Raw genomic sequence first — 25,163 nt, forward strand, 5'->3', positions numbered from 1 at the left:
ATTGCATGCAACTGATGTTACACTATCTCTGCTGGTTCCTACTCTCCCCATTCTTTGACTCTGCAAAACCCACTCTAAGAGTGCATTGAGCTCCTAGACTTTCCTCCTTTATTAGAGAACAGGATGTTAAGCTTTGCCAGTATGAGGTGTTGGAGGGATGCTGCAAGAGGAAAGGAACTTTCCTTCCTGAGTCTGGTGTGCTGTTGTTAGCCTTTGCTCCTGCTACACAATTGGCCAGGTGCAGCAGGGTAGGTTGGGGTAGGTGTACAAGGAAATCTGGGGGTGGGCTATCCCAGCCTTATTAACACACCCCAAATGCAGAGCCCTTTGGCAACCTTATAACCCTGGAATCAGGACAGTAACCACTGAACACTTAATGTAGACAGCATGCACTGTGTACCTGCACCAGCCATAGCTCACCTGTGCCCTCAGATTTGTTTCCTTTAAAACAAACAAAAACATGATTTGTTTCCTAGGCAGTCCAAACATGGACAACTGTAGATTCTAGGCTTCATGTCTACCATAGCATTCTAACTCAATTCTCACACCTGCCCACTAATTGTAGCTTATCTGCCCCCTCCCCCACCACCAGAATTGTTTCCTGCTCATCCAGAAACTTTTGACCATCCATGGCCCAGGGCAAACCAGTAAGCTAAATCCATACTTCCCCTAGAGAAATCTGTGCCCCTGCCTTAGAAAGGGGATACCCCAGTCAGGTGTCTGTTCACTTGGCTAAATTCCCTCTGCCCAGCGTACCATAAGAGTTATCTTTGGCCTGCTTTTACCCTCCCATGATAGGTTAAAAATTCATTATAAAAACTTACTATTAGACTGGATAAAGAAATTATGGGACATGTACTATATAGAATACTATACATCAGTAAAAAAAAAAAAATGAAATCCGGTCATTTGCAACAAAATGGAGGAATCTGGAAAACATCATGCTGAGTGAAATAAGCCAGTCCCAAAGGGACAAATATCATATGTTCTCCCTAAATGGTGACAACTAACCGAGCACCAAAAAGGAAACCTGTAGAAGTGAAATGGACACTATGAGAAACAATGACCTGATCAGCCCTTGTCCTGACTGTAGAGGAACAACTTAATATTTTATCCCGTTTAGTATTTTTTTTTTGTTCTACTTAATACTATTTGTTGAACTCTTTAATTAACAGACAATTATTCTTACGTGTTTAAATTTAACTGAAAAGTGATCCCTGTTAAACATAAGAGTGGGAATAAGAGAGGGAGGAGATGTACAGTTTGGGACATGCTCAGTTTGGCACATGCTCAATCGGACTTACCCCAAATGGTAGAGTTATTTACATGCCTGGGGATTCCAAATCAATCCCATCAAGGTGGCATGTACCAATGCCATCTCACTAGTCCAAGTGATCAATTTCAGTTCACAATTGATGGCTCTGATAGGTCTAAGAGTCAAAGGAATCACACAAACAAAACTAGTGTCTGCTAATACTAACTGCTAGAATCAAAAAGGGAGAGAATGATCCAACATGGGAAGTGGGATACACAGCAGACTCATAGAATGGCAGATGTCCTAAACAGCACTCTAGCCTCAGAATCAGCCCTTAAGGCATTCAGATCCAGCTAAAAAGCCCATGAGAGTATTTCAGGCATGGAAAGCCAAGACACTCTGGAAAAAAAAAAAAGACCTAAATGAAGATCTCTACGAGAGAGATCACAGTGGAAAGAGCAGGTCATCGAAGAAGGAGGTACCTTTCTCTGAAGGGAGAAGTGAACTTCCACTTTGACTATGACCTTGTCTAAATAAGATCAGATTTGGTGAACTCAAAAAGCTTCCATAGCCTTGGCAACTCATGGCAAGAGCCTAGGGTGATTACTGACGCCATAAACAAGAGTGTCAATTGTTAAATCAACAACAGGAGTCACTGTGCACTTTCTCCCCATATAGGATCTCTGTCCTGAATGTGTTGTACTAGGTGAATCAATGGTATAACTAGTAATTAAACAGTACATTACACTTTGTGTTTCTCTGTGAGTGCAAACTGTTGAAATCTTTACTTAATATATACTAAATTGATCTGTATATAAAGATAATTGAAAATGAACCTTGATGTGAATGGGATGGGAGAGGGAGCGGGAGATGGGAAGGTTGCGGGTGGGAGGGAAGTTATAGGAGGGAAAAGCCACTGTAATCCAAAAGCTGTACTTTGGAAATTTATATTTATTAAATGAAAGGTTAAAAAAAAACTTACTGTTGATAGCTCTGTCCTCTGATGGAATCCACACTGATAAATCAGACCATCTAACACTCAGAGTCTATGCCCCACTTTACCTTGAGACAACCAGACGCCCATGTCTGCATATTTATTTGAATAAATGAACAAACTTAGCATGACCCAAATTGAAATCTTATTTGTCCATCCTTCACCTAACCACTTTCACAAATTAGCTAATTGCAATTCCATACTTCCTATTGCCTGGTTCAAAAATCTTGGGATCATTCCTGATTCCTACAATTGATTTTTTTTCTATAGCACAGAATATTTTTAAAACTATAAATGTGTCTATTTGAAAACTTTACATTTAAGTACTTTAAAACAATTACACTGGGGCTGGCACTGTGGTGTAGCCTATCCCTTATAGGCACTGGTTGAAGTCCTGGCTGTTCTACTTCCCATGCAGCTCTCTGCTATGTCCTAGGAAAGGAGTGGAAGATGGCTCTAGTCTTTGGGCCCCTGCATCCATATGGGAAGACCTGGAGGGAGCTCTTGGCTCTTGGCTTCATATCGGTGCAGCTCCAGCCATTGTGGCCAACTGGGGAGTAAACCAGCAAATGGAAGACGTCTCCCTCTCTCTGTCTCTCCTTCTCTCTCTGTGTAACTCCAACTTGCAAATAAATAAATAAATCTTTTTTTAAAAAAAGATTACATTGACTTCTTACAATGATATTTCATATCCATTTAGAATAATTATACTGTATTCTAAGATAAAATTATGCATACCAATTTTAAATAATAGAAGGAATGCATAAAAGGGAAATTTATTCAATTATTTGGTAATAAGTAAGATAGCAACTACGTTAAATTGTCACTATATGATCAACATATTCCCTGGTGTTATATAATAGATACATGTTTTTGCAAGTCTGTAATTATTTCAACTGTACAACATAGGATTTTCCAAACTATGTAATATTATCATTCTTATTAGAGTAATAATTCAATTGAAGAAAGGATTCAGTTGGCCGGCGCTGCGGCTCACTAGACTAATCTTCTACCTGCGGCGCTGGCACCCCAGGTTCTAGTCCCGGTTGGGGTGCTGGGTTCTAGTCCTGGTTGCTCCTCTTCCAGTCCAGCTCTCTGCTATGGCTGGGGAAGGCAGTGGAGGATGGCCTAAGTGCTTGGGCCCTGCACCTGCATGGGAGACCAGGAGGAAGCACCTGGCTCCTGGCTTCAGATCAGTGCAGTGCACCGGCCGTGGTGGCCATTTTGGGGGTGAACCAATAGAAGGAAGTCCTTCTAAGTTAATAGTTTAAGTTAATAGTTTTCTCATCTTATTTGATTATGCAATGTAATTCCAACAGATTTCAAAAACAATAATGTTTCACTGAATCTGATTTGGAAGATAAATACTGGGCAACACATGCTTTCAAAAATGAAAAAATTCCTGTTTTCAAGAAAATCTGAATTGCATATCCAACATCAGAGAGAGTATTAAATTCATTTAAAATCTAAGTTTTGTGCTAGAAAGAAATGAATAAACACACTTACAAGGATAAACAGTATAGTATGTATCTGATATATAATGCAAAATTATCCAACAGCCCCAAAACCAAAAAACTGTGACCAAGTCTCAAAAGAAAGCACAATCTGCAGACAGCAACCCTGACATCCAGATATTCAAATTAGCAAAGAGAGGTTTTAAAGCAGTTCTTATAACTATGTTCCATGATGTAAAGGAAAATATATTTTAAAAGAATTTAGAGGCAGCGCCGCGGCTCAATAGGCTAATCCTCCACCTGCAGCGCTGGCAAACCAGCTTCTAGTCCTGGTTGGGGCACCGGATTCTGTCCCAGTTGCCCCTCTTCCAGGCCAGCTCTCTGCTGTGGCCTGGGAAGGCAGTGGAGGATGGCCCAAGTGCTTGGGTCCTGCACCCCATGGGAGACCAGGAGGAGCACCTGGCCCCTGGCTTCAGATCAGCGCGATGCTCGGGCCGCAATGTGCTGGCCACGGCGGCCATTGGAGGGTGAACCAATGGCAAAAAGGAAGACCTTTTTCTCTGTCTCTCTCTCTCTCACTATCCACTCTGCCGGTCCAAAAAAAAAAAAAAGAAAAAAAAAAAGAATTTAGAGCACTAGGAATCTCAGAACAGGATTGCGGGAAAATGGCAGAGTTGGAAGCACCAGACTCATTGTTCTTTGGAGTAGTCTCTTGATAAATTTAAGAATCTTTATATATTCTGGGTCTGATTTTTTGAGGGTCCATGCATTGCAGATTTTTTTCTAGCTTTTAACATATCTTTTAAATTTGTGTATGTATCTTCTTTGCCTTGAATATAAATTATTAAATTTGTTTTTAAAAAGACCAAAAATTGTCAGTTTTTAAAAAAATTAGTATTCTCGGCCGGCGCCATGGTTCACTAGGCTAATCCTCCACCTGTGGCCCCCGCACACTGGGTTCTAGTCCCAGTTGGGGTGCCAGATTCTGTCCCGGTTGCCCCTCTTCCAGCCTAGCTCTCTGCTGTGGCCCGGGAGTACAGTGGAGGATGGCCCAAGTGCTTGGGCCCTGCACCCACATGGGAGAGCAGGAGAAGCACCTGGCTCCTGGCTTTGGATCAGCACAGTGCGCCAGCCACAGTGGTCATTGGAGGGTGAACCAACAGTAAAGGAAGACCTTTCTCTCTGTCTCTCTCACTATCCACTCTGCCTGTTAAAAAAAAAAAATTTTAAAAAGGTTAGTATTCTCAAAAATAGAGCTATTAAAAATTACCAAATGTAAATTATAGAATAGAAAATTACAATGTTAGAAATAATGCTTTTCATTGCATATGCTGGATAGAAGAACAAAAATGACAAAGTGAATGGTTATTAAAGCAACCATATGATAAACAGAAAGAAAAAAATCAGATAAACAGTCTCAGAGATATGTAAGAAAATATCACAGGTCTAACGTGTGTGTCATTAGTAGGTCACCAGGAGAAGATTGGGAGAATAGGGTAGAAACAATCATTTGAAAGCTGAACTACAGATTGAAAAAACCTAAAAGTACTGAAAAATATAACCATGCAGAATCAGGAAGTTCATTAAATGCAGCTGAAATAAATACTTAGGAAACCACGTTTAGACATAGCCTAATGAAACTTACTAAATCTAGATTTAAAAAGAAAGTAATAAAAGCAATGAAGTGGGAGGCTAACACATTTTATATCGAGAGCAACAAATCCAGCATCAATGACAATGGAGGCCAGAATGAGTGGCATATCTTTACCATGCAGAAAGTAAAAATTGCCAGCTCAGACTATATCCAATGAAAACATTCTTCAGAAATCAAGATGCAGTAAAGACATTATAAGATAAAAGAAAATTAAAAATTCACAATTGAAAAGACTTAGGACAAAATATATTAAAGATATTTCCACAGACTAAAAAGAAACAATACTGGAAAGAAAGCAGATCTTAAAAACTTCAAAGACAGAATCTCAGAAACGGGAAAAATGGGTATAAATACTAAAAACTATATTAAAGTTCCTTAAATACATTTGATCATTTAAAACAAAAATTACATTAATGCCTTCCGGAATTTTAAGTGTATGTAGATGTTATTCATATAACAAACTAAAGCATTACATGCACAGGAAAGGCAATACAAAGTCCTATATGGCATCAATGTTTCTACATTTTATACTACTAACTCAATATTGGAGTGTGAAAGGCTAGAAAAGTGTGTCATAATTCCTAGAGAAATAACTAAAAATATGTAACAATAGGGAGGCATAGCTAAAAAGCTAATAGAAACTAATGTAATTAAAAAAGAAAGAAAGAAAAGCCATGTGAAGAATTGAAAACAATGAAGAAAAGTGGAATCGCAGGAACTAAAGGTTAAGTGACCAAAAAAATGATAAACCTAAAGCTAACCATAATAGTAACCACATTCAAAGTTGGCAAACTAAATGCTCCAAGAAGGAAAAGATCATCACAGTGAACGACAAAGGTAAATCCAAATATATACTGCCAACAAGAAATGACGTTCAGGGGCTGGCCCTAAGGCATAGCAGGTTAAAGCCTTGGTATGCAGCGCCAGCATCACATAAGGGTGCTGGTTCGAGTCTTCTCTGCTCCACTTCCAATCCAGCTCTCTGCTATGGCCTGGGAAAGCAGTAGAAGATGGTCCAAGTCCTTGGGCCCCTGCACGCATGTGGGAGACCCTGAAGAAACTCCTGGCTCCTGCCTTCGGATGGGCTCAGCTCGGGCTGTTGCAGCCATCTGGGGAGTGAACCGGTGGATGGAAGACCCTTCACTGTCTCTGCCTCTGCCTCTCTGTAGCTCTGCCTTTCAAATAAATAAATAAATCTTAAAAAAAAAAAAAAGAAAGAAAAGAAGTTCAAATCTAAGAAAACAAGTAAGTTCCAGGCACAGAGATGGAGTAAGGAAAATCCTATAAAAAGTAAGTATCAGAAGGGTAGAATGGTTACTTAAAGATGAACTAAAATAAACTTCAAGATAAAGAGTATCATGCTGAGTGAATTAAGCCAGTCCCAAAGAGACAAATATCATTTGTTTTCCCTGATAAGTGACAACTAACTGAGCACCAAAGGGGAAACCTGTTGAAGTGAAATGGACACTATAAGAAACAATGACCTGATCAGCTCTTGTCCTGACTGTTGATGTACAATGTAATACTTTATCCATTTTAGTATTTTTTTTTGTTCTAGTACTAGTGGTTGAATTCTGTAATTAACACACAATTATTCTTAGGTGTTTAACTTTTAACTTAAAAGTGATCCCTGTTAAATATAAGAGTGGGAATAAGAGAGGGAGGAGATGTACAATTTGGCACATGCTCAGTCGGACTTGCCCCAAATGGTGGAGTTAGAAACGTGCCAGGGGATTCCAATACAATCCCATCAAGGTGGCATGTACCAATACCAACTCACTAGTCCAAGTGATCAATTTCAGTTCACAATTGATGGCTCTGATAGGTCTAAAAGTCAAAGGGATCACACAAACAAGACAAGTGTCTGCTAATACTAACTGCTAGAATCAAAAAGGGATAGAACGATCCAACATGGGAAGCAGGATACACAGCAGACTCATAGAATGGCAGATGTCCTAAATAGCACTCTGGCCTCAGAATCAGCCCTTAAGGCATTCAGATCTGGCTGAAGAGCCCATGAGAGTATTTTAGGCATGGAAAGCCAAGATACCATGGAAAAGAAAAAAAAAAAAGAAGAAGAAGAAGAAGAATACCTAAATTAAAGATCTCTGCGAGTGAGATCCCAGTGGAAAGAACGGGGCCATCAAAGAAGGAGGTACCTTTCTCTGAAGGGAGGAGAGAACTTCCACTTGGACTATGACCCTGTCGGAATAAGATTGAAGTCAGCGAACCTTAAAGGCTTCCATAGCCTTGGCAACTCATGACTAGAGCCTAGGGAGATTACTGATGCCATAAACAAGAGTGTCAAATTGTTAAGTCAACAACAGGAGTCACTGTGTACTTATGTCTTATGTGGGATCTGTCCTTAATGTGTTGTCCAATGTGAAGTGATGCTATAACTAGTACTGAAACAGTATTTTACACTTTGTGTTTCTGTGTGGATGCAAACTGATGAAATCTTTACTTAGTATATACTGAATCGATCTTCTGTATATAAAGATAATTGAAAATGAAAAAAAAACTTGGTGTTAAATTGGAAATTGCATAGAAAATTAATCAATTTTTAAAAAAAATATCATGCAGGATCTCTGTCCTTAATGTGCTGTACACTGTGATTTAATGCTATAACTAGTACTCCAACAGTATTTTTCACTTTGTGTTTCTATGTGGGTGCAAACTGTTGAAATCTTTACTTAATATATACTAAACTGATCTTCTGTATATAAAGAGAATTGAAAATGAATCTTGATGTGAATGGAATGTGAGAGGGAGCAGGAAAGGGGAGGGAAGTTATGGGGTGGGGGAATCCATTGTAATCCATAAGCTGTACTTTGGAAATTTATATTCATTAAACAAAAGTTTAAAAAAAGAGTTATCAGCAGATTAAAGACTTTCACAATGATAAAAACAGCATCAAGCAGGAAAATAATTCCAAATATGTATATTAACATAGCGTCAGAATATATGAATAAAAATTATAGGGAAAATAGACAATTCTCTAGTCATTTTAATATATCCAAAGATTCTATTTCAATCTAACCACTCCCTGTTTCTATATCCTATCTTCCTACTCATTTTCTCCAGATGTCCTTTTGCATACATTAACATTCTCCTCGAATTTGCAAACTCTTCTTTCCTACCTTCACATATTGGTATAAGGCATTCACTCTGCTTCAGATGTTCTTTCTTCTGTTCTCTTCTGGGCTAACTCCTACTTTTACCTCAAATGTCACTTCCTCACTGATGCTATCCCTGTTGATTATACTTTTTCATAGCACATCTGTAACTAAACTTTTCAGTGTTCTCTGACATCATTTACTATTTTTTTTTATTTTCTAAGCTATAAGACATCAAAGGACAAAGTCCACTATCAGTAGCACTAATCTTAACACAACACTTTAACATTTAGTTAGCAATCTGTAAATAGTTTTCAGTTAAAAAAAAAAGAAAGAAAGAAAAGAAAGAATGAATGAATAAAGGGAGGTAAGTTACTCATTCTCTTTATTACTTTTTCCTTTTCAGTTTGAAGGCTATTTCAGCATGCTTTAAAAAGGATGGCCAGGGCAGAGCTGCAGTCTTCAGTTCCAGCATCCCATATCCCAAATCCAGGCTATTCCACTTTGGACTCCCCACCCCCCACCCCCCCCCCACTAGGGCCTGGGAAAGCAGTAGAGGATGGCCCAAGGCTTTGGGCTCCTGCATACATGTGGGAGACCTGGAAGAAGCTACAGGCTCCTTGCTTCAAATCATCCCAGCTCCGGCTGTTGCAGCCATTTGGGGAATGAACCAGCAGATGGAAGACCTTTCTCTCTCTCACTCTGCCTCTTAACTCTGCCTTTCAAATAAATAAATAAATAAATGAACCTTTAAAAAAAAAGGGATGGCTAGGAAAAAAAACTAAAAAAATGAGAATTAGAACATAAGGAGAGGGTGCAAAGATATTCAGTTTTTATTAAGTAAAGAGAATGTGATAGTGAGAAATGAGGAAACATGGTGAACGTGGATCAGATGGCTTAATCTTCATACAGTTTTGTTGTTAGAAGTCTGACAGTGCACTTGGGCCTCATTCCTTTGTAATCATAACCTCTACTCTACCACCAATGGCTCTACTCCCAACCTGTGTGTACTGATGGTCCTCTTCCCCACTTAATGCTGTATAATTGTTCAGACCTGGTTAATGCCACTCTTAGGATCATTGGTTACTATCCTCACTCTGTCTTTTATGACCTTGTCTAAATATGATCAGAGGCGGCAAACTTGGAAGGCTTCCATAGCCTTGGCAACTCATGACGACAGCCTAGGGTGGTTACTGGCGCCATAAACTAGAGTGTCAATTTGTTGGGTCAACAACAGGAGCCACTGTGCGCTTGCTCCTGATGTGGGATCTCTGTCCTTAATGTACTGTACATTTTGATTTAATGCTATAACTAGTACTCAAACAGTATGTTTCACTTTGTGTTTCTATGTGGGTGCAAACTGTTGAAGTATTTATACTAAATTGATCTTCTGTATATAAATAGAATTGAAAATGAATCTTGATGTGAATGGAAAGGGAGAGGGAGCGGGAGAGGGGAGGGTTGCGGGTGGGAGGGAAATTATGGGAAGGGGAAGCCATTGTAATCCATAACCTGTATACTGGAAATTTATATTCATTAAATAAAAGTTAAAAAAAAAAAAAGAAGAAGTCTGACAGAATGCATGGGAAAGCAGTTGGAGTCACAGGTCACCTGCATGTTCTATTAGGCAGAGATCCCATTTCAAAGGGCTCATTCATTCACCAACAAATATTTCATGGGTATTAAATAGAATAGAGGAGATAAATACATCTATTATCATTTGATTGAATTACTAGATTTCCATTACTTGATATGAAGGAAAAGAGATTCCCAGTACCTTTGGCAACAGTAATCACATTGAAGCATATTGATTTCACGGAGTTGGGACTACAACTTCTGACATGATCTTATGTGATTTGGGATGGTAAGGAAGGATAGAATATGTAAAAGCAAGCTTACATCATCTGGAAATGAAACTGTGGCCTATCTTAATCTGTCATGTGGTCATAAAGTTTTGGGACCATCTGTCAGAGGAAGAAAGGTCTCTGGAAGGTATACCAACGATGTGCTATAATCCACCACACTGTCTTATATGTATCAGTTACATGTAAACCTGAAAGCTGTAAGAAATGGGAAAACATTGAAAATTTTATTGTTCTTTTTATACTGAAACTTAAAACTACAACTAGTTCTACAGTCTTGGTTTCATCTTGTGTTCATTGAAACATGTATTATCTAGCAGCAACCAAGAAGAGGAAACTCAATCTTCTTGTCAGTCTACTGGACACACAAAAGGTTTAAGGTTATGTGGGAAAGGGTTCTTTGGCAACTTGAGGGGGCTCTTGGGCAATAGTCTCCAAAATTACAACAAAAGGGAAATAAATACAAATAGTTTGCCCTAAAACAGAATATCACTATTTGAATTTAAACCATTATTTTAAAAATCATACAAAAACTGATGAGAGCATTTTCTATGGTAGCAATGGCTAGCATTATTCATGCAAAATGATCATACCTTAGTCTTTCCAGAAATATTTCTGAAATTATTTTAATTTTACTAATGCTAGATTATTTTTTAACTAATCTTCTAAAAAAGTAAAATATTAGCCATTTTCATCTTTATCAATTATAAAATCATACCAAAATGAAGAACAATACATAGGAATTTAATAAGGAATATATAGTTAGTTGGAAGACATACGCACTTATATGGATAACACAAAGAAAAAAATTCAAGTGCCACTGAAAGGTTAAAAGAAAACATGATGCAAATTCAACAACATTCTATTCATTTTACTGTTACTGTTTTTTTTTTTTTTTAAACACAGAGACAGAGAGGTCTACAGAAAGAGTGAAGAGCCAAAATGACTCCATTTTAAAACAATTAATAAAAAAGCTGCCTCCGTTTCCCATAGCAGACTGGAGTACTTGTAAAAGCAGGCATTCAGGCATTCCAAAGATACCAAAGCTTACCAGGAACAGCTAGCTCTGGTAGGCCAAGGACAGCACAGTAGAGATTGCTAAACAAAGTAACTCCCTAAGGCCAAAGCTTCTGTGCTGTGTGTGAGCCCCTGCTGTAACTCCCTGTACCCAAAGCTTCCGTGCTGTAAGCCCCCGCTGATGTAACTCTTTTTTTTTTTTTCCTGCTGATGTAGCCCTTTTTCCCTTTAAAAACTCTCCCAAACAAAGAACAAGGCCTCATTCCTTCCCCTCTGTGCTGGTTGGTTGGATGGGGTCCCTGTCATGGCTTGTACTCCCAAATAAACCCTGCTTTTGCAGTTCGGTGTGATTGGGTCGCTGATAGCTTCTTGGGGATCTACTTATCTGGGCACAACAAGAGTTTCCTTCCACTGGTTCATTCCCCCAAACACTCATTACTGCCAGGGCTCAGCCAGACCAAACCTGGAAGCCAGTAACTCAATCTGAGTCTCCCACATGGCAGGGATCCAATTACTTATCCCCAGGACTCAGGTCCCATACTAAATGAAAGATCTCTGCAAGTGAGATCCCAGTGGAAAGAACGGGGCCATCAAAGAAGGAGGTACCTTTCTCTGAAGGGAGGAGAGAACTTCCACTTGGACTATGACCCTGTCGGAATAAGATTGAAGTCAGCGAACCTTAAAGGCTTCCATAGCCTTGGCAACTCATGACTAGAGCCTAGGGAGATTACTGATGCCATAAACAAGAGTGTCAAATTGTTAAGTCAACAACAGGAGTCACTGTGTACTTATGTCTCATGTGGGATCTGTCCTTAATGTGTTGTCCAATGTGAAGTAATGCTATAACTAGTACTGAAACAGTATTTTACACTTTGTGTTTCTGTGTGGATGCAAACTGATGAAATCTTTACTTAGTATATACTGAATCGATCTTCTGTATATAAAGATAATTGAAAATGAAAAAAAAAAAACCTGGTGTTAAATTGGAAATTGCATAGAAAATTAATTAATTTAAAAAAATATCATGCAGGATCTCTGTCCTTAATGTGCTGTACATTGTGATTTAATGCTATAACTAGTACTCCAACAGTATTTTTCACTTTGTGTTTCTATGTGGGTGCAAACTGTTGAAATCTTTACTTAATATATACTAAACTGATCTTCTGTATATAAAGAGAATTGAAAATTAATCTTGATGTGAATGGAAGGGGAGAGGGAGCGGGAAAGGGGAGGGTTGCGGGTGGGAGGGAAGTTATGGGGGGGGGGGGCATTGTAATCCATAAGCTGTACTTTGGAAATTTATATTCATTAAATAAAAGTTTTAAAAAAAGAGAGAATGCTGAATAAAGTCAGAGAATTTCAGCTTAAAAAAAAAAAAGAATATCCTGGAATTGGGAGCATTGGGAGCAGAGCTAAGATTTGAACCTAGGCACTCTGATAGAGGATGCAGGCATTCTAAGATTTTAACTGCTAGGCCAAAAATGCCCACTCCACGGTCCTATTTATGAAGGATATTATTGGAACAATTGACAAAGCTTGACTAGAATCTGAGGATTTGATGGTGGTAATGTCTCATTGACAAATTCCTCTTGTTGACTGTTGCATCATGCAAGTATACGCTATTTTGTAGGGAATGCACACTAAAACATTCTGGGTGACAAAGCTTAACACTGATAGCTTATTACAGTTTTATAGGGGTTCTTTGTGTTACAACTGCAAGTTTATTACATCTTTGAGATTGTTTCAAAAGATAAAGTAGGTAATTTTTAAATGATGGCTCAGAATACAGTAGTATCAAAAAGCATGTGACAAAAGTCAACATCTTTTCATGATAATAAAAAAAAACTCTCAGCAAATTAGGTGTTTAAGGAATGTATCTTAACATAATAAAGGTCCTGTTCTCTTTTACAGGAAGGATCTTGTCTGTAAGTTTTTAGAAAACCGAAGATATAGAAAAATCTACTAGGGCATGGGGTCAAGGGGTGGATTCACTTCTAAGCTGTATAGAAAATCAAAATGGGCCAGAGGCGGCAAGATGGCGGAATAGGCAGGGAGCACACTTAGTCCGGGGCGAGAGAAAGTTTGATATAAGTGGAGATACTGCAGGGTCAAGGAAGAGTAGGGGATGAAACAGCAGAGGAAACTCTTCCGGAACTAGTGATTCACAGTGGACCTGCGTGGAGAGCGTGGGAGCCCAAGTTCGGGACACCAGCGGCAGACTCAACGCACCAGCGCTGGAACGCGAGGTGAGCCAAACCTCCATAGCCCGAGATACCAGCAGGCAAGCGGAAAGAGGAGGCTAGAGGGAACGAGGCTTGAAACTCCGTGGGGAAAAGTTCACCAGGCTAACTAGAAGAGAGAGAAAAAAAAAAATTAAAAAAGTGACTGATACGGACACAAGTTTCTCTCTCTCCGCTCACCTTTCACAGGCGAGCAAGACAGAGCAGGCGCCATTTTGGACATACGTCATAAGCAGGGCGACCTCAGGTCTGCACCAGCCCTGAGCCTAGCAGAAAAACCTGACTCTGGGGGGAGGGGTGAAATAACAGGAGATTAGCATCTAACTTGGCAACCCAGTGGGAGACTGCAGGAGAATTGGAGCTCACACTGAGGGCAGCAGAGATTCCCTGTGTGGTCCTTGGGAAAGAGCTTCTGATCTCTGGCTCCTGTGGGTATATCATTTGCCTGCTAACTACCTCCAATTACGTTCAGCTGTGCGGAATTACTTCCCTTTTAAATCAAAAAAAGAAAGAGAGATTTACCACACCTAACCTGGGAGTGTCATCTTTGACACACCCTCAACCCTGAGGAACCAAACACAGCTCTCAGTCCACACTCATCTCAAGCCTCTAAGGCTCCACTGAAAGCAGACAGTCCACTTAATATAGAGCCATAGTGTAACAAGAAAAAACACCACAGTGAAGAAACCAAATATCTCCAACATGCCAAACAACAAACGCAAAAACCAAGCTAACAAGAACAAGGAAGAAACTATGACGCCCCCAAATGAAAAAGACACCCCAATTCAAGATTATGAAGATGATGAGATCGAAGAAATGCAAGAAGCGGATCTCAAAAAATTGATAAGAACATTAAGAAGTTCTCAACAACAAATTCTTGAACTACAGAAATCCTTCATGGACAAGATAGAAAATCTCTCTCGTGAAAGTGAAATATTAAGGAGGAATCAAAATGAAATGAAACAACTAGTGGAACAAGAAACTCTGATTGTGACTAGAAATCATAATGAAATGAAGAGTTCAATAGATCAAATGACAAACACATTAGAGAGCCTTAAAAACAGAATGGGTGAAGCAGAAGAGAGAATATCAGACTTAGAAGACAGAGAACAGGAAAGGAAACAGGCAAACCAAAGAAAAGAAGAAGAAATTAGAAATCTAAAAAATACTGTCAGGAATCTACAGGATACTATTAAAAAACCCAACATTCGGGTTCTAGGAGTTCCTGAAGGCATGGAGAGGAAGAAAGGATTAGAAGGCATTTTCAGTGAGATACTAGCAGAAAATTTCCCAGGTTTGGAGAAGGACAGAGGCATCTTAGTACAGGAAGCTTATAGAACCCCTAATAAACATGAACAAAAGAGATGTTCACCACGACATGTTGTAATCAAACTCACCACAGTGAAACATAAAGAAAAGATCCTAAAAGGTGCAAGAGAGAAACGTCAGATCACTCTTAGAGGATCTCCAATTAGACTCACAGCAGACTTCTCATCAGAAACCCTACAAGCTAGAAGGGAATGGCGAGACATAGCCCAGGTACTAAGAGAGAAAAACTGTCAGCCCAGAATATTATACCCTGCAAAGCTCTCATTTGTGAATGAAGGTGAAATTAAGACTTTTCATAGCAAACAGAAACTGAAAGAATTTGTTGCCACTCATCCTGCCCTGCAAAAGATGCTTAAAGATGTGTTACACACAGAAACACAGAAACATGGTCACCAATATGAAAGAAGGTAAAGGAAGGAAACCTCACAGCAAAAGATCACAGGAAGCTCAATTTCTCTTTGACATAGAATTAAACTCTGATGCTCTGTTAAAGCAATGTGTTAAAGTAATCTATTATGTTCTCTTGATGTCTGTTAAATTCTAATTGTTCAAAAACAGCTGAACTTTTATTAAGAGCTATGGGTTATTTAAATATGTGCTTTTTTCAAAAATTTGAATAATCACCTTGTAACAATGATCAAATTTGGTCTATGTTATGTCATGATTTTAAGAAATCTTATTTCAACCCGATATTTTGGATTTTGAGCCTTCTTGGCATTCTTGACAGGCATTCAAAAAATCAAAGTTTCAAACAATCTGGTCTCTAAAATTTCCAGTAAATCCAGGACTTTGGTTTTTCCACTTTGGGCCCAACTGAAAAAATCGAAGGACCTATGTCTCTCATCTTATAGAGACACCAACTAATCAGTCTATTTGGAGTATATTAGAAGTACTGTCAAGATGTGATGTGGTACCAGACTTTAAGTTTCTATAATGGAAAATGCTATTAATACAAATGTTTGAGAATTAAAAAGTCTAATGATCTTGTGTTACTAGACATGATAGTTATCTTAATGAGAAAGCCCCAGAGGCTTAAAGGGTTAAATACTTGTAAAATCCTACAGGTGCTTTCAAAAATACTGTGAAGTAAGCAAGTGTCTCTTGTTGGTTGATGAGTTTATAATTTTAAACATGGCGACTTAAAGTCTTTTGTCATCCACAGTTATATATGATCTGCTGCTCATAAAACTAAAGCGTTGTTGGTTCTGTGTTTAGCTGTCCTCCTATAGGTTCCTATGGACTTTTTCCAGCCACTTTTATTGTATTCAGTACTTTGGGATGGCTCTGTAAACAGATGAAGCCAATAATGTATTAACAGTACTAACTGAGAGAAAGTATGGTTAACTGAGGTTACTAAGAAGAAAAAGCAATTCAAATCAATTGGCAATCTACAAAAAGAGTTAAAGATTTTAAAAGCTATTATTAAAATTGCTATATTGGTCTATTATGCTATGTTATATGTGTGTACATATTGTATGTCCACATGGGGAAATTTTATTAAGAGTTTTATTTTAAATGGCTTATAGATAAGATTGTCCATAAATTTAAGCTGCTAAAATCAATCAAAGATACATTTTAATTTGTGGGACCTGAATCTGTGTATCATATGTTTTAGACTTATTGGTAGAAAGAAACTAAAAACATTTTAGATGGTTGTGCTTAAGTTTACTGGCTAAACAAACTACACCATGTTAGATATTTAAGAGGTGTTTTCAAATACATGATTCTTAAAATTTATAGAAGGCATTGGACCTTCTGGTAAATGTTTTCTTAAGTTGTTATCTAATGGTTGAAACGGTTTGCTAAGTATTCATGTAATATTGCTATTGTCAGCAAGCGATCTAGGACTTGCTCCCTCATTTCTCTATTCTAAGCCCAACTTGTTCTTTCATTTCTCTATTCTCTTCAAGGTAGGAAACTAATTCTATTATGAAGGAATCTGTAGGATGCACAATTTAATCTTTAGACCTTATAAAAGAGATGGCTAACATTTTTCTGTAATATTATAGCCAAAATAAGAACTTAAATAATAATCTCATAGCTAGATTCACTTGGCCATCAGCGAAGTATACAGTAAGTAGAAAAAACCTCCCTTTCAGACCAAAGGGAAAGAAAGTTTTAAAGTGAGAATATAATTTTCCTCATGGGCATTGTCTACCTTAGAAAAACTACTACAGAACATGCCTGTGACTATAGACTTGTAGTTCAGGCCACCGAAGATTAGAGATGGGAAACGGGCACTTCCTTGACTTGCATCCTCTGGTCTGCTTTAACACAAACCAGGAGGAAAAGAAAGCTCGGCATCAGAAGCAATGGGTGGCAGGCCTATTAATGGCTGATCTGTACAGTGATCTGCCCTCAAGGAGACCCAACAGGCCAGTCTACTGCAGTGGCTTTCAATGTGGTAAGCCTGGGCTTCAGCAGAAGTCAGCTTGTGAAGAGCCCTGGCAGCTCTGCCAAGAGTTGGATCACTGGAAATGGACCTGCCCTGGAGTCAAAGGATGCCCAGGTCAGAACCACAGATCTGATTGGCTCTAAGCTGAAAAGCCCTTCACTCAGCCCAACTTCCAAAGTGACCACTGCAGCTGAGGGGATGGTCAAGTAGGGTCAGCAACATTGCAGGCAGAACTGTAAATTTCTTGTTAGAGATGCCCCCTGCCTTTACCTGGCCAGCTCTCCTCCCAGCCCAGCCAAGTAATGAAAGTCAACAGAGTGCCTTCCCCTAGGAGGTTCACACCTCCCTTAGGATATACCCCATGTGAAGAGATAGATAGGTCTGGGCCTCTGAATTTACAAGGCCTAAAACCCACCAGATTATTATCAAGCCCCTTCTATCAGGTTCTATTTGCCTCTCAATCAGAAAACTTCATTGTAGCTTAGACAGCACCTTTCTTAGCTCCTCTAATAATGACTCTGTCCTTTGTTCTAGGCCCTGTCTAGTGCACTTGGGCCTCATTCCTTTGTAATCATAACCTCTACTCTACCACCAATGGCTCTACTCCCAACCTGTGTGTACTGATGGTCCTCTTCCCCACTTAATGCTGTATAATTGTTCAAACCTGGTTAATGCCACTCTTAGGATCATTGGTTACTATCCTCACTCTGTCTTTTATGACCTTGTCTAAATATGATCAGAGTCGGCAAACTTGGAAGGCTTCCATAGCCTTGGCAACTCATGACGACAGCCTAGGGTGGTTACTGGCGCCATAAACTAGAGTGTCAATTTGTTGGGTCAACAACAGGAGCCACTGTGCACTTGCTCCCCATGTGGGATCTCTGTCCTTAATGTGCTGTCCATTGTGATTTAATGCTATAACTAGTACTCAAACAGTATGTTTCACTTTGTGTTTCTATGTGGGTGCAAACTGTTGAAATCTTTATACTAAATTGATCTTCTGTATATAAAGAGAATTGAAAATGAATCTTGATGCAAATAGAAGGGGAGAGGGAGCGGGAGAGGGGAGGGTTGCGGGTGGGAGGGAAGTTATGGGGGGGGGGGAAGCCATTGTAATCCATAAGCTGTACACTGGAAATTTATATTCATTAAATAAAAGTTAAAAAAAAAACATAATAAAGGTCATATATGATAAGCCCACAGCTAACATTATATTGAATAATAAACTGAAACCCTTTGCTCTAAAGATCTACTATAAGACAAGTTTGCCCTCTCTCACCATTTCTATTCAAAATAGTGTTAGAAACCATTGACAAAGCAATTAGGAAAGAGAAAGAAATAAAAGGTATCCAAATCAGAAAGGATATGTAATGTACTCACAAAAATCAGTAGTGTTTCTGTATACCAACAATGAATTTTCAAAAGGGAAATCAAGAAAGCAAGCTCATTGACAATAACTACAAAAAATTTCACAAAATACTTAGAAATGTTTTTAATCATGGAGGTAAAAGATCTACACACTGAAAACTGTGAAATGTTAATGAAAAGAATCAAAGAAGGCATAAATAAATGGAAAGATATCCTGTGTTCATATATTATAAGAACTAATATTATTTAAAATTTTATACAACACAAAGCAGCCTACAAACTCAATGCAATCCCTACAAAAATTCCAATGACGTGTTTTAGAGAAACAGAAAAAACAATCCTAAAATTCATATGGAAGCACAAAACCTTCACAAGGTAATTGTGAAAAAAAGAACAAAGTTGGAACAAACTCTATCTGGTTTCAATCTATACTACAAAGCAACTAATTAAAGCAGCATGGTACTGGCATAAAAATGGATTCAGCAATAGATGAAACTGAAAAGGTAGCCCAGAAATAAACCTATGAATGTATGTCAATTTATTTTCAACAGGCTGTCAGGGATACATAATAAGAAAAGCAGTCTCTTCAACAAATAGGATTTGTAACACTGGGCATCCATATGTGAAAGAATGAAATTGAACTCTTTACCTTATGACACATAGAAAAAGCAACTCAAACTGAATGAAACACTTAAACATGAGAGGTGAATTTTAAAACTACTAAAAAACATGGGGTAAAGCTACACAACATTGGTTTGGGCAATGGATTTTTAGATATGAGTCCAAAAGCACATACAACAGAAGCAAAAATTGACAAATTAGCATATATCAAAGTGAAATGCTTCTATACAAAAGAAGGAAACAACCACAGATTGGGAGGAGGTATTTGGTATCTAAAAAGAGATTCAAAATATATAGAGAATTCAAACAACTCCACAGAAAATTAAAAAATCAGATTATAAAATGGGCATTTCCCAAAAGAACACATACAAACAATACACATACGAAAAACTACACAATACCACTAATCATCAGAAAATATAAATTAAATTATATGCTGCTTATCAGGATTGCCATTATCAAAAATGGTAAAGATATTAAGTGTTGATGAGGGTCTAGAGAAGGGGGCCCTTGTGTCCCTTACTACACGAATCAATGTTATTTAATGCCATATCCTAATGAAAACCACTCCATATACTACTGCAACAACAGCACTTTGTAAAGGCACTGGCTACACCTGTGGTTATTCTCCCTTGATACTCCTCTTGCCCCTTCTTAAGAAAAAAGCTAAGAATTGGCATTGTAACATGGCAGGTAAAGCTCCTGTCTGCGGTGCCGGCATCCTATATGGGTGCCAGTTCCCAGCTGCTCCACCTCCAGTTCAACTCTCTGCTATGGCCTGGAAAAGCAATGGAAGACAGCCCAAGTTCTCGGGCCCCTGCACCCGTATGGGAGACCTGGAAGAAGCTCTTGGCTCCTGGCTTCAGCTCTGGCTGTTGTGGCATCTGGGGAGTGAACCAGTGGCTGGAAGACCTCTCTGTCTCTGTCTCTGTCTCAATGCCTCTGCTTCTCTGTAACTCTGCCTTCCAAATAAATGAATAAATCTTAAAAAAAAAAAAAAGAAAAGAAAGAAAAAAGCTGCATAGAAAAAAAGCCAAATGCTCTTGCACTTAGTGAAGTTAACTGACAATGTAGAGAAATAGAGCCACAATGAAGGAAGTCCCAGCTACACTGCAACATTAGCTATGAGGCCTTGAGGAAACAATCTAAGCTCTCTCTGTCTGCTTCCTCATGTGTAAAAAAGGGATAATAGTATCTGCTCTTAGTTGATCAAAGAAACAAAAATCGAATCTACACTGAGACATGACCTCACATCTACTAGGGTGGTCATCTGTAAAAAGACAAGAGATAAGAAGTGGTTTGCGGCTGGCGCCGTGGCTTAACAGGCTAACCCTCCGCCTTGCGGCGCCGGCACACCGGGTTCTAGTCCCAGTTGGGGCGCCAGAGTCTGTCCCAGTTGCCCCTCTTCCAGGCCAGCTCTCTGCTATGGCCCGGGAAGGCAGTGGAGGATGGCCCAAGTGTTTGGGCCCTGCACCCGCATGGGAGACCAGGAGAAGCACCTGGCTCCTGGCTTCGGATCAGCACGATGCACTGGCCGCAGCGGCCATTGGAGGGTGAACCAACGGCAAAAAGGAAGACCTTTCTCTCTCTCTCCCTCACTATCCACTCTGCTTGTCAAAAAAAAAAAAAAAAAAGAAGTGGTTTGCAGGGGCAGCCCTTTAGCTTAATTGCTGAGGTGTTTGCCTGTGGTGCTGGCCTTCCATTTGGGCCCTGGCTTGAGTTCTGGCTTCTCCACTTCTGATCCAGCTCCCTCCTAATGCATTTGGGAAAGCAACAGAGCATGGGCAAGTCCTTGGGCCCTTGCACCCACATGGGAGGCCCAGAAGAAGCTCCTGGCTCCTGGCTTCAGATCAGCCCAGCTCCAGACACTGCAGCCATTTGGGGAGTGAATCAGCAGATGGAAAGTCTTTATCTCTCCCTCTCTCTCTCTGTAACCCTGCCTTTCAAATAAATAAATAAATCTTTTTTTCTTCTTTTTTTTTAAAAAATAAGTTCTTTGTAGGAAAAGGAAACCCTAGAACATTGTCATTAGAAATGTAAATTAGTGTAGCCATTATGGAAAAATGATAAATAGAACAACTACATGATTCAACAATTCCACTTCAGGATATATATGCAATGAAAATGAAATCATTATGTTTAAGAGGTATCTGCATGTGGACACACACACACACACACACTTTTCACTGCAGTATTATTCACAATAGCCACGATACAGAAACAACCTAAATGTCCACTGATGAATAAATGGCAAATAAATCATGGTTGATATATGTAATGGAATATTATCCATCCACTAAAAAGGAGGAAATCCTGCCATTTGCAACTAAATGGACAAACCTGGAGAATATTATAAGTGAAATAAACCAAACGCAAAAATATAAATAAGGAATCTAAAAACCTCAAACTCACAGAAGCTGTTAGTATAACAGTGCTTGCTCAGGCAAAATAGGGAAATTAGTTAAAAGGCACAGCTTTCATTTGGAAGATAAACAAGTTCCTACCTACAATATGGGTAGTAATGGATGTGTTAACTTGATTATGGTAGTTACACAATGTATATCAAATCTGTATGCTAGACATCTTGATGATTTTCAATCTTTATCAATTAAATATTATAAAATTTTAAACAAATGCATGTGTGAGATGCACAGAACAATGCTCACCTCTTAACTCGCCTAAGTGTTGACTATTATTTCAAGGAGGCAATGCAGTGACCTCACATGCAACATGTTTTGAATCACAATATTTAAAACCATGAGACCACTCATTAGTCCAACATGTTCCTAGAAAGTATGGCAACAGGGGCTGGTGCTATAGTATGGAGGGTAAAACCGCCACCTGCTGCACTGGCATCCCATATGGGCATTGGTTCAAGTCCTGGCCGTTCCATTTCTGATAAGGCTCCCTGCTAATGTGCCTGTAAAAGCAGTAGAAGATGGCCCAAGTCTTGGGGCCCCTGAACCCATGTGGAGACCTGGAGGAAGTTCCTGGCTCCCGTCTTTGGATCAGCTCACCTCAGGCAATTGCAGCCATTTGGGGAGTGAACTAGTGGTTGGAAGATCTCTCTCTCTCTCTCTCTCTCTCTTTCTCTCTCCATTTCCAATAAATAAATAAATAAATAAATATTCTTAAAAAAACAGAAATATCATAACAAACTCCTCATGACATAAATTCACTTTAACCAGATCAAATTTCCTCCAAGGACAGAAAAACAATAAACCTACATGTGCACTTGGACGTGGATTGTGTGTGTATGATATACTCACACATAAAATTCCTTCTATTACTCACATTCTCATAGAGAGCTTGAAGAGTCTCCAGGTCAACCACAGAGTTGTCCAAGTTAACAACAGCTGTGAAAAGAAAAAAAGACAAATCATGTAAGTTGCCATAAGGCAGCTCTAAAAAGATACTTGACCATCTCAGGTGATAATGTTTGTGACTCAATAGTCAGACATTGTAGGTGCTCCAACTCCAATGATTTCACTTATCCCACTACAAAGATCATGCCCTGGGAGTTTCAATGGGGCAGGTGTCAAGTGTTAAAGCTTTCACTTGCTCCACAAATACAAAATTCCATCAACACGGCCCAATCAAATGTCAAAGAGAAACTCTGAATCTGCCTCTTAGAGCCCAACTGAATTTGCGAAGTCTGATTAATACCAGAAAAACAAGAAAACAGAAAATCACTTCTATCACTGCTACATCCTAGTTTTATATTGAGAAATTCTGCCAATTTACCTAAAACATTCAACAAATGACAAATTTAATCAGTAAATAGGGAGACAGTATAGAAATGATATTCATTTCCTGTTATCATTCCTTGAAGTGTTACAGTCAAAGGGAAATTCTTTGATACTGGTACTGCAATTAGCACAGATTCATACTTAAATATCCAAGATTAAGATACACACTACCTATGGTTGTACAAGGAAGAAATGGAATAGATAAGAGAAAACCTAAAATATGTTCTTTAACACATTTGTTGGTCTAGGAAAAGTATTATATTTTGGAGTAGGTGTGCTGTAGTTCTTTAGACACAGGTTAATCAAAATCATAGTTCATTTGCCACATATTTATTAGCTAGACATTAGGTAAATTTGCCCTGATTGTATTTGTGCCAGGTAGGCAGTGAAGCACTTGAGGGATTAAAGTTTGCTAGGAGAAAATTCATAATGTGAATAATCACAAATTGGATATATTTATTTTGAGAACTGGGACATTTTACTATCTCTCTTTACTCAAAGATTAAAATACACAAGAGACATTTTCTAGTTGACTCTGGCAAAATCCCAAGAAAGAATTAAGAAAGACAAGTGGGAAATGGAAGGATAGGATGAATGAGAAACCTCAGCTAGGTAATTTAGCATTTCTGGGAACAGAGCCCAGATTCACCAACAAATATCATACCAAGTAGAATATGATACTTCCACGCTAATAATAATCCCCTATCTCAATTTTAAGATTCTCACACAAATCTTTGTACTTCTTAGTCCATATAAGGCAAACATATCAAACTATTCAATGTTTCAAAGTAATAGAAGCATAGTCCATATAGCTTTGATAGTATTGCAAAAGTTAATTCAAAGTGGTTAACTATGGATTTTTGCTGTAATTATATGAAGCAAAATGCATTAAACTCAGTAATTATAGCAAATTCATATATGGAATCTCCTCCTTTAGATTTTCAATGAGTAGCCCTTAAAAAAAATTACAGTGAATCCAAAAATTTGATTTGGAATTCATTAGCTAGGTTATAATCCACTGATTATCCACATTCCTTTGGAGATAAAGTAAGTGATGGATGGGAAAACTATGAGGAATTGCTAATAGTCAACTTAGTGTAAAATTTCACCCTTGAAACAAGACAAAGAAACACAATAAAATCACTGATACTGAAGCAAAACTCATAAAGGATACAACTAACTTTTGACTTTATCCATCATTTTAAGACATGCTATGATTCCTATAAATTTCCTCACATGAAACTTATGAATATCCTGAGACTTCTCATTATTTTTAATCTCGTGCAAGATCATATACCTAAGAATATCTTAAGAAATATCATATGCGTATAACCAAGTTCTCAAAAGGTTCGAACCCAAGAAACCTCACTTTTCATTCCTCCATAGAAAATCTCACTGAAAAGCAACACCATCACTGTTGTTCCACACAATTTCCTCATTGTTGGCTTCATAGTCAAGAGATTAATAACAATGATTAATTCTAATTGGCATCAGGAGTGTCCTGGGTACAATGTAATCAGGTCTATACAGCTAAAAAGAAAGAAAGCTTAGATACTGGAATAGGAATGAACACAGTGGTAGGAGTTCTGAATAGGAAATAAAGGTAAAACAAAATTTAGGAAGATTAAGGTTATTAAGTGCTGTATTTCCCCACCTTTAAAAGTACATGTTAACTTCTCAGAGGTCAAAAGTTAGGTTAAAATTCATACATATGTTATCAGATTTTCAGTGGTCTTTCACTGCTCCCTGTTTTAAAATCTAAGACTAGATAAACTACATTTTCAATTAATGAAAATATAAAACCAAGGAAAGAAGATAGTGTATTCACTAATATAGTCCAACATCGGGGATTATGCTACTTTACCAATAGAGTTACAGTTACTTGAGCAATAATATATTGAGATTGGAAATGCTAGATGCTAATGTACAGAGTTACTCAGCCCTGAAAGTCTGCAGAAAACTAATTATGCATAAAGATGACCCTAATCATGTATCTAGATATGATCCTGCAAAGGAATTATATATTTATAAATGTATAAAAAGACATATATACTTTTAAAAATGGTAAAATATTCTATGGAAAAACTCCTCAGAAATTTCTCAGTCCCA

The 25,163-nt window shown here is 38.4% G+C and overlaps 1 protein-coding gene across 2 annotated transcripts in view; it reads right to left on the bottom strand.

Annotated features, from left to right (window-relative positions):
• Nucleotides 1-25,163, bottom strand: part of FMN2 (formin 2) — a 358,901-nt gene that overhangs the window by 151,579 nt on the left and 182,159 nt on the right. For both annotated transcript variants that reach the window (XM_062210677.1, XM_062210678.1), the window contains exon 8: nucleotides 22,600-22,661. In XM_062210677.1, the coding sequence (XP_062066661.1) occupies nucleotides 22,600-22,661 (62 nt within the window). The remainder of the gene's footprint in view (nucleotides 1-22,599; nucleotides 22,662-25,163) is intronic.

Source organism: Lepus europaeus, chromosome 14 (genome assembly GCF_033115175.1).
Source record: "Lepus europaeus isolate LE1 chromosome 14, mLepTim1.pri, whole genome shotgun sequence".
NCBI lineage: Eukaryota > Metazoa > Chordata > Mammalia > Lagomorpha > Leporidae > Lepus > Lepus europaeus.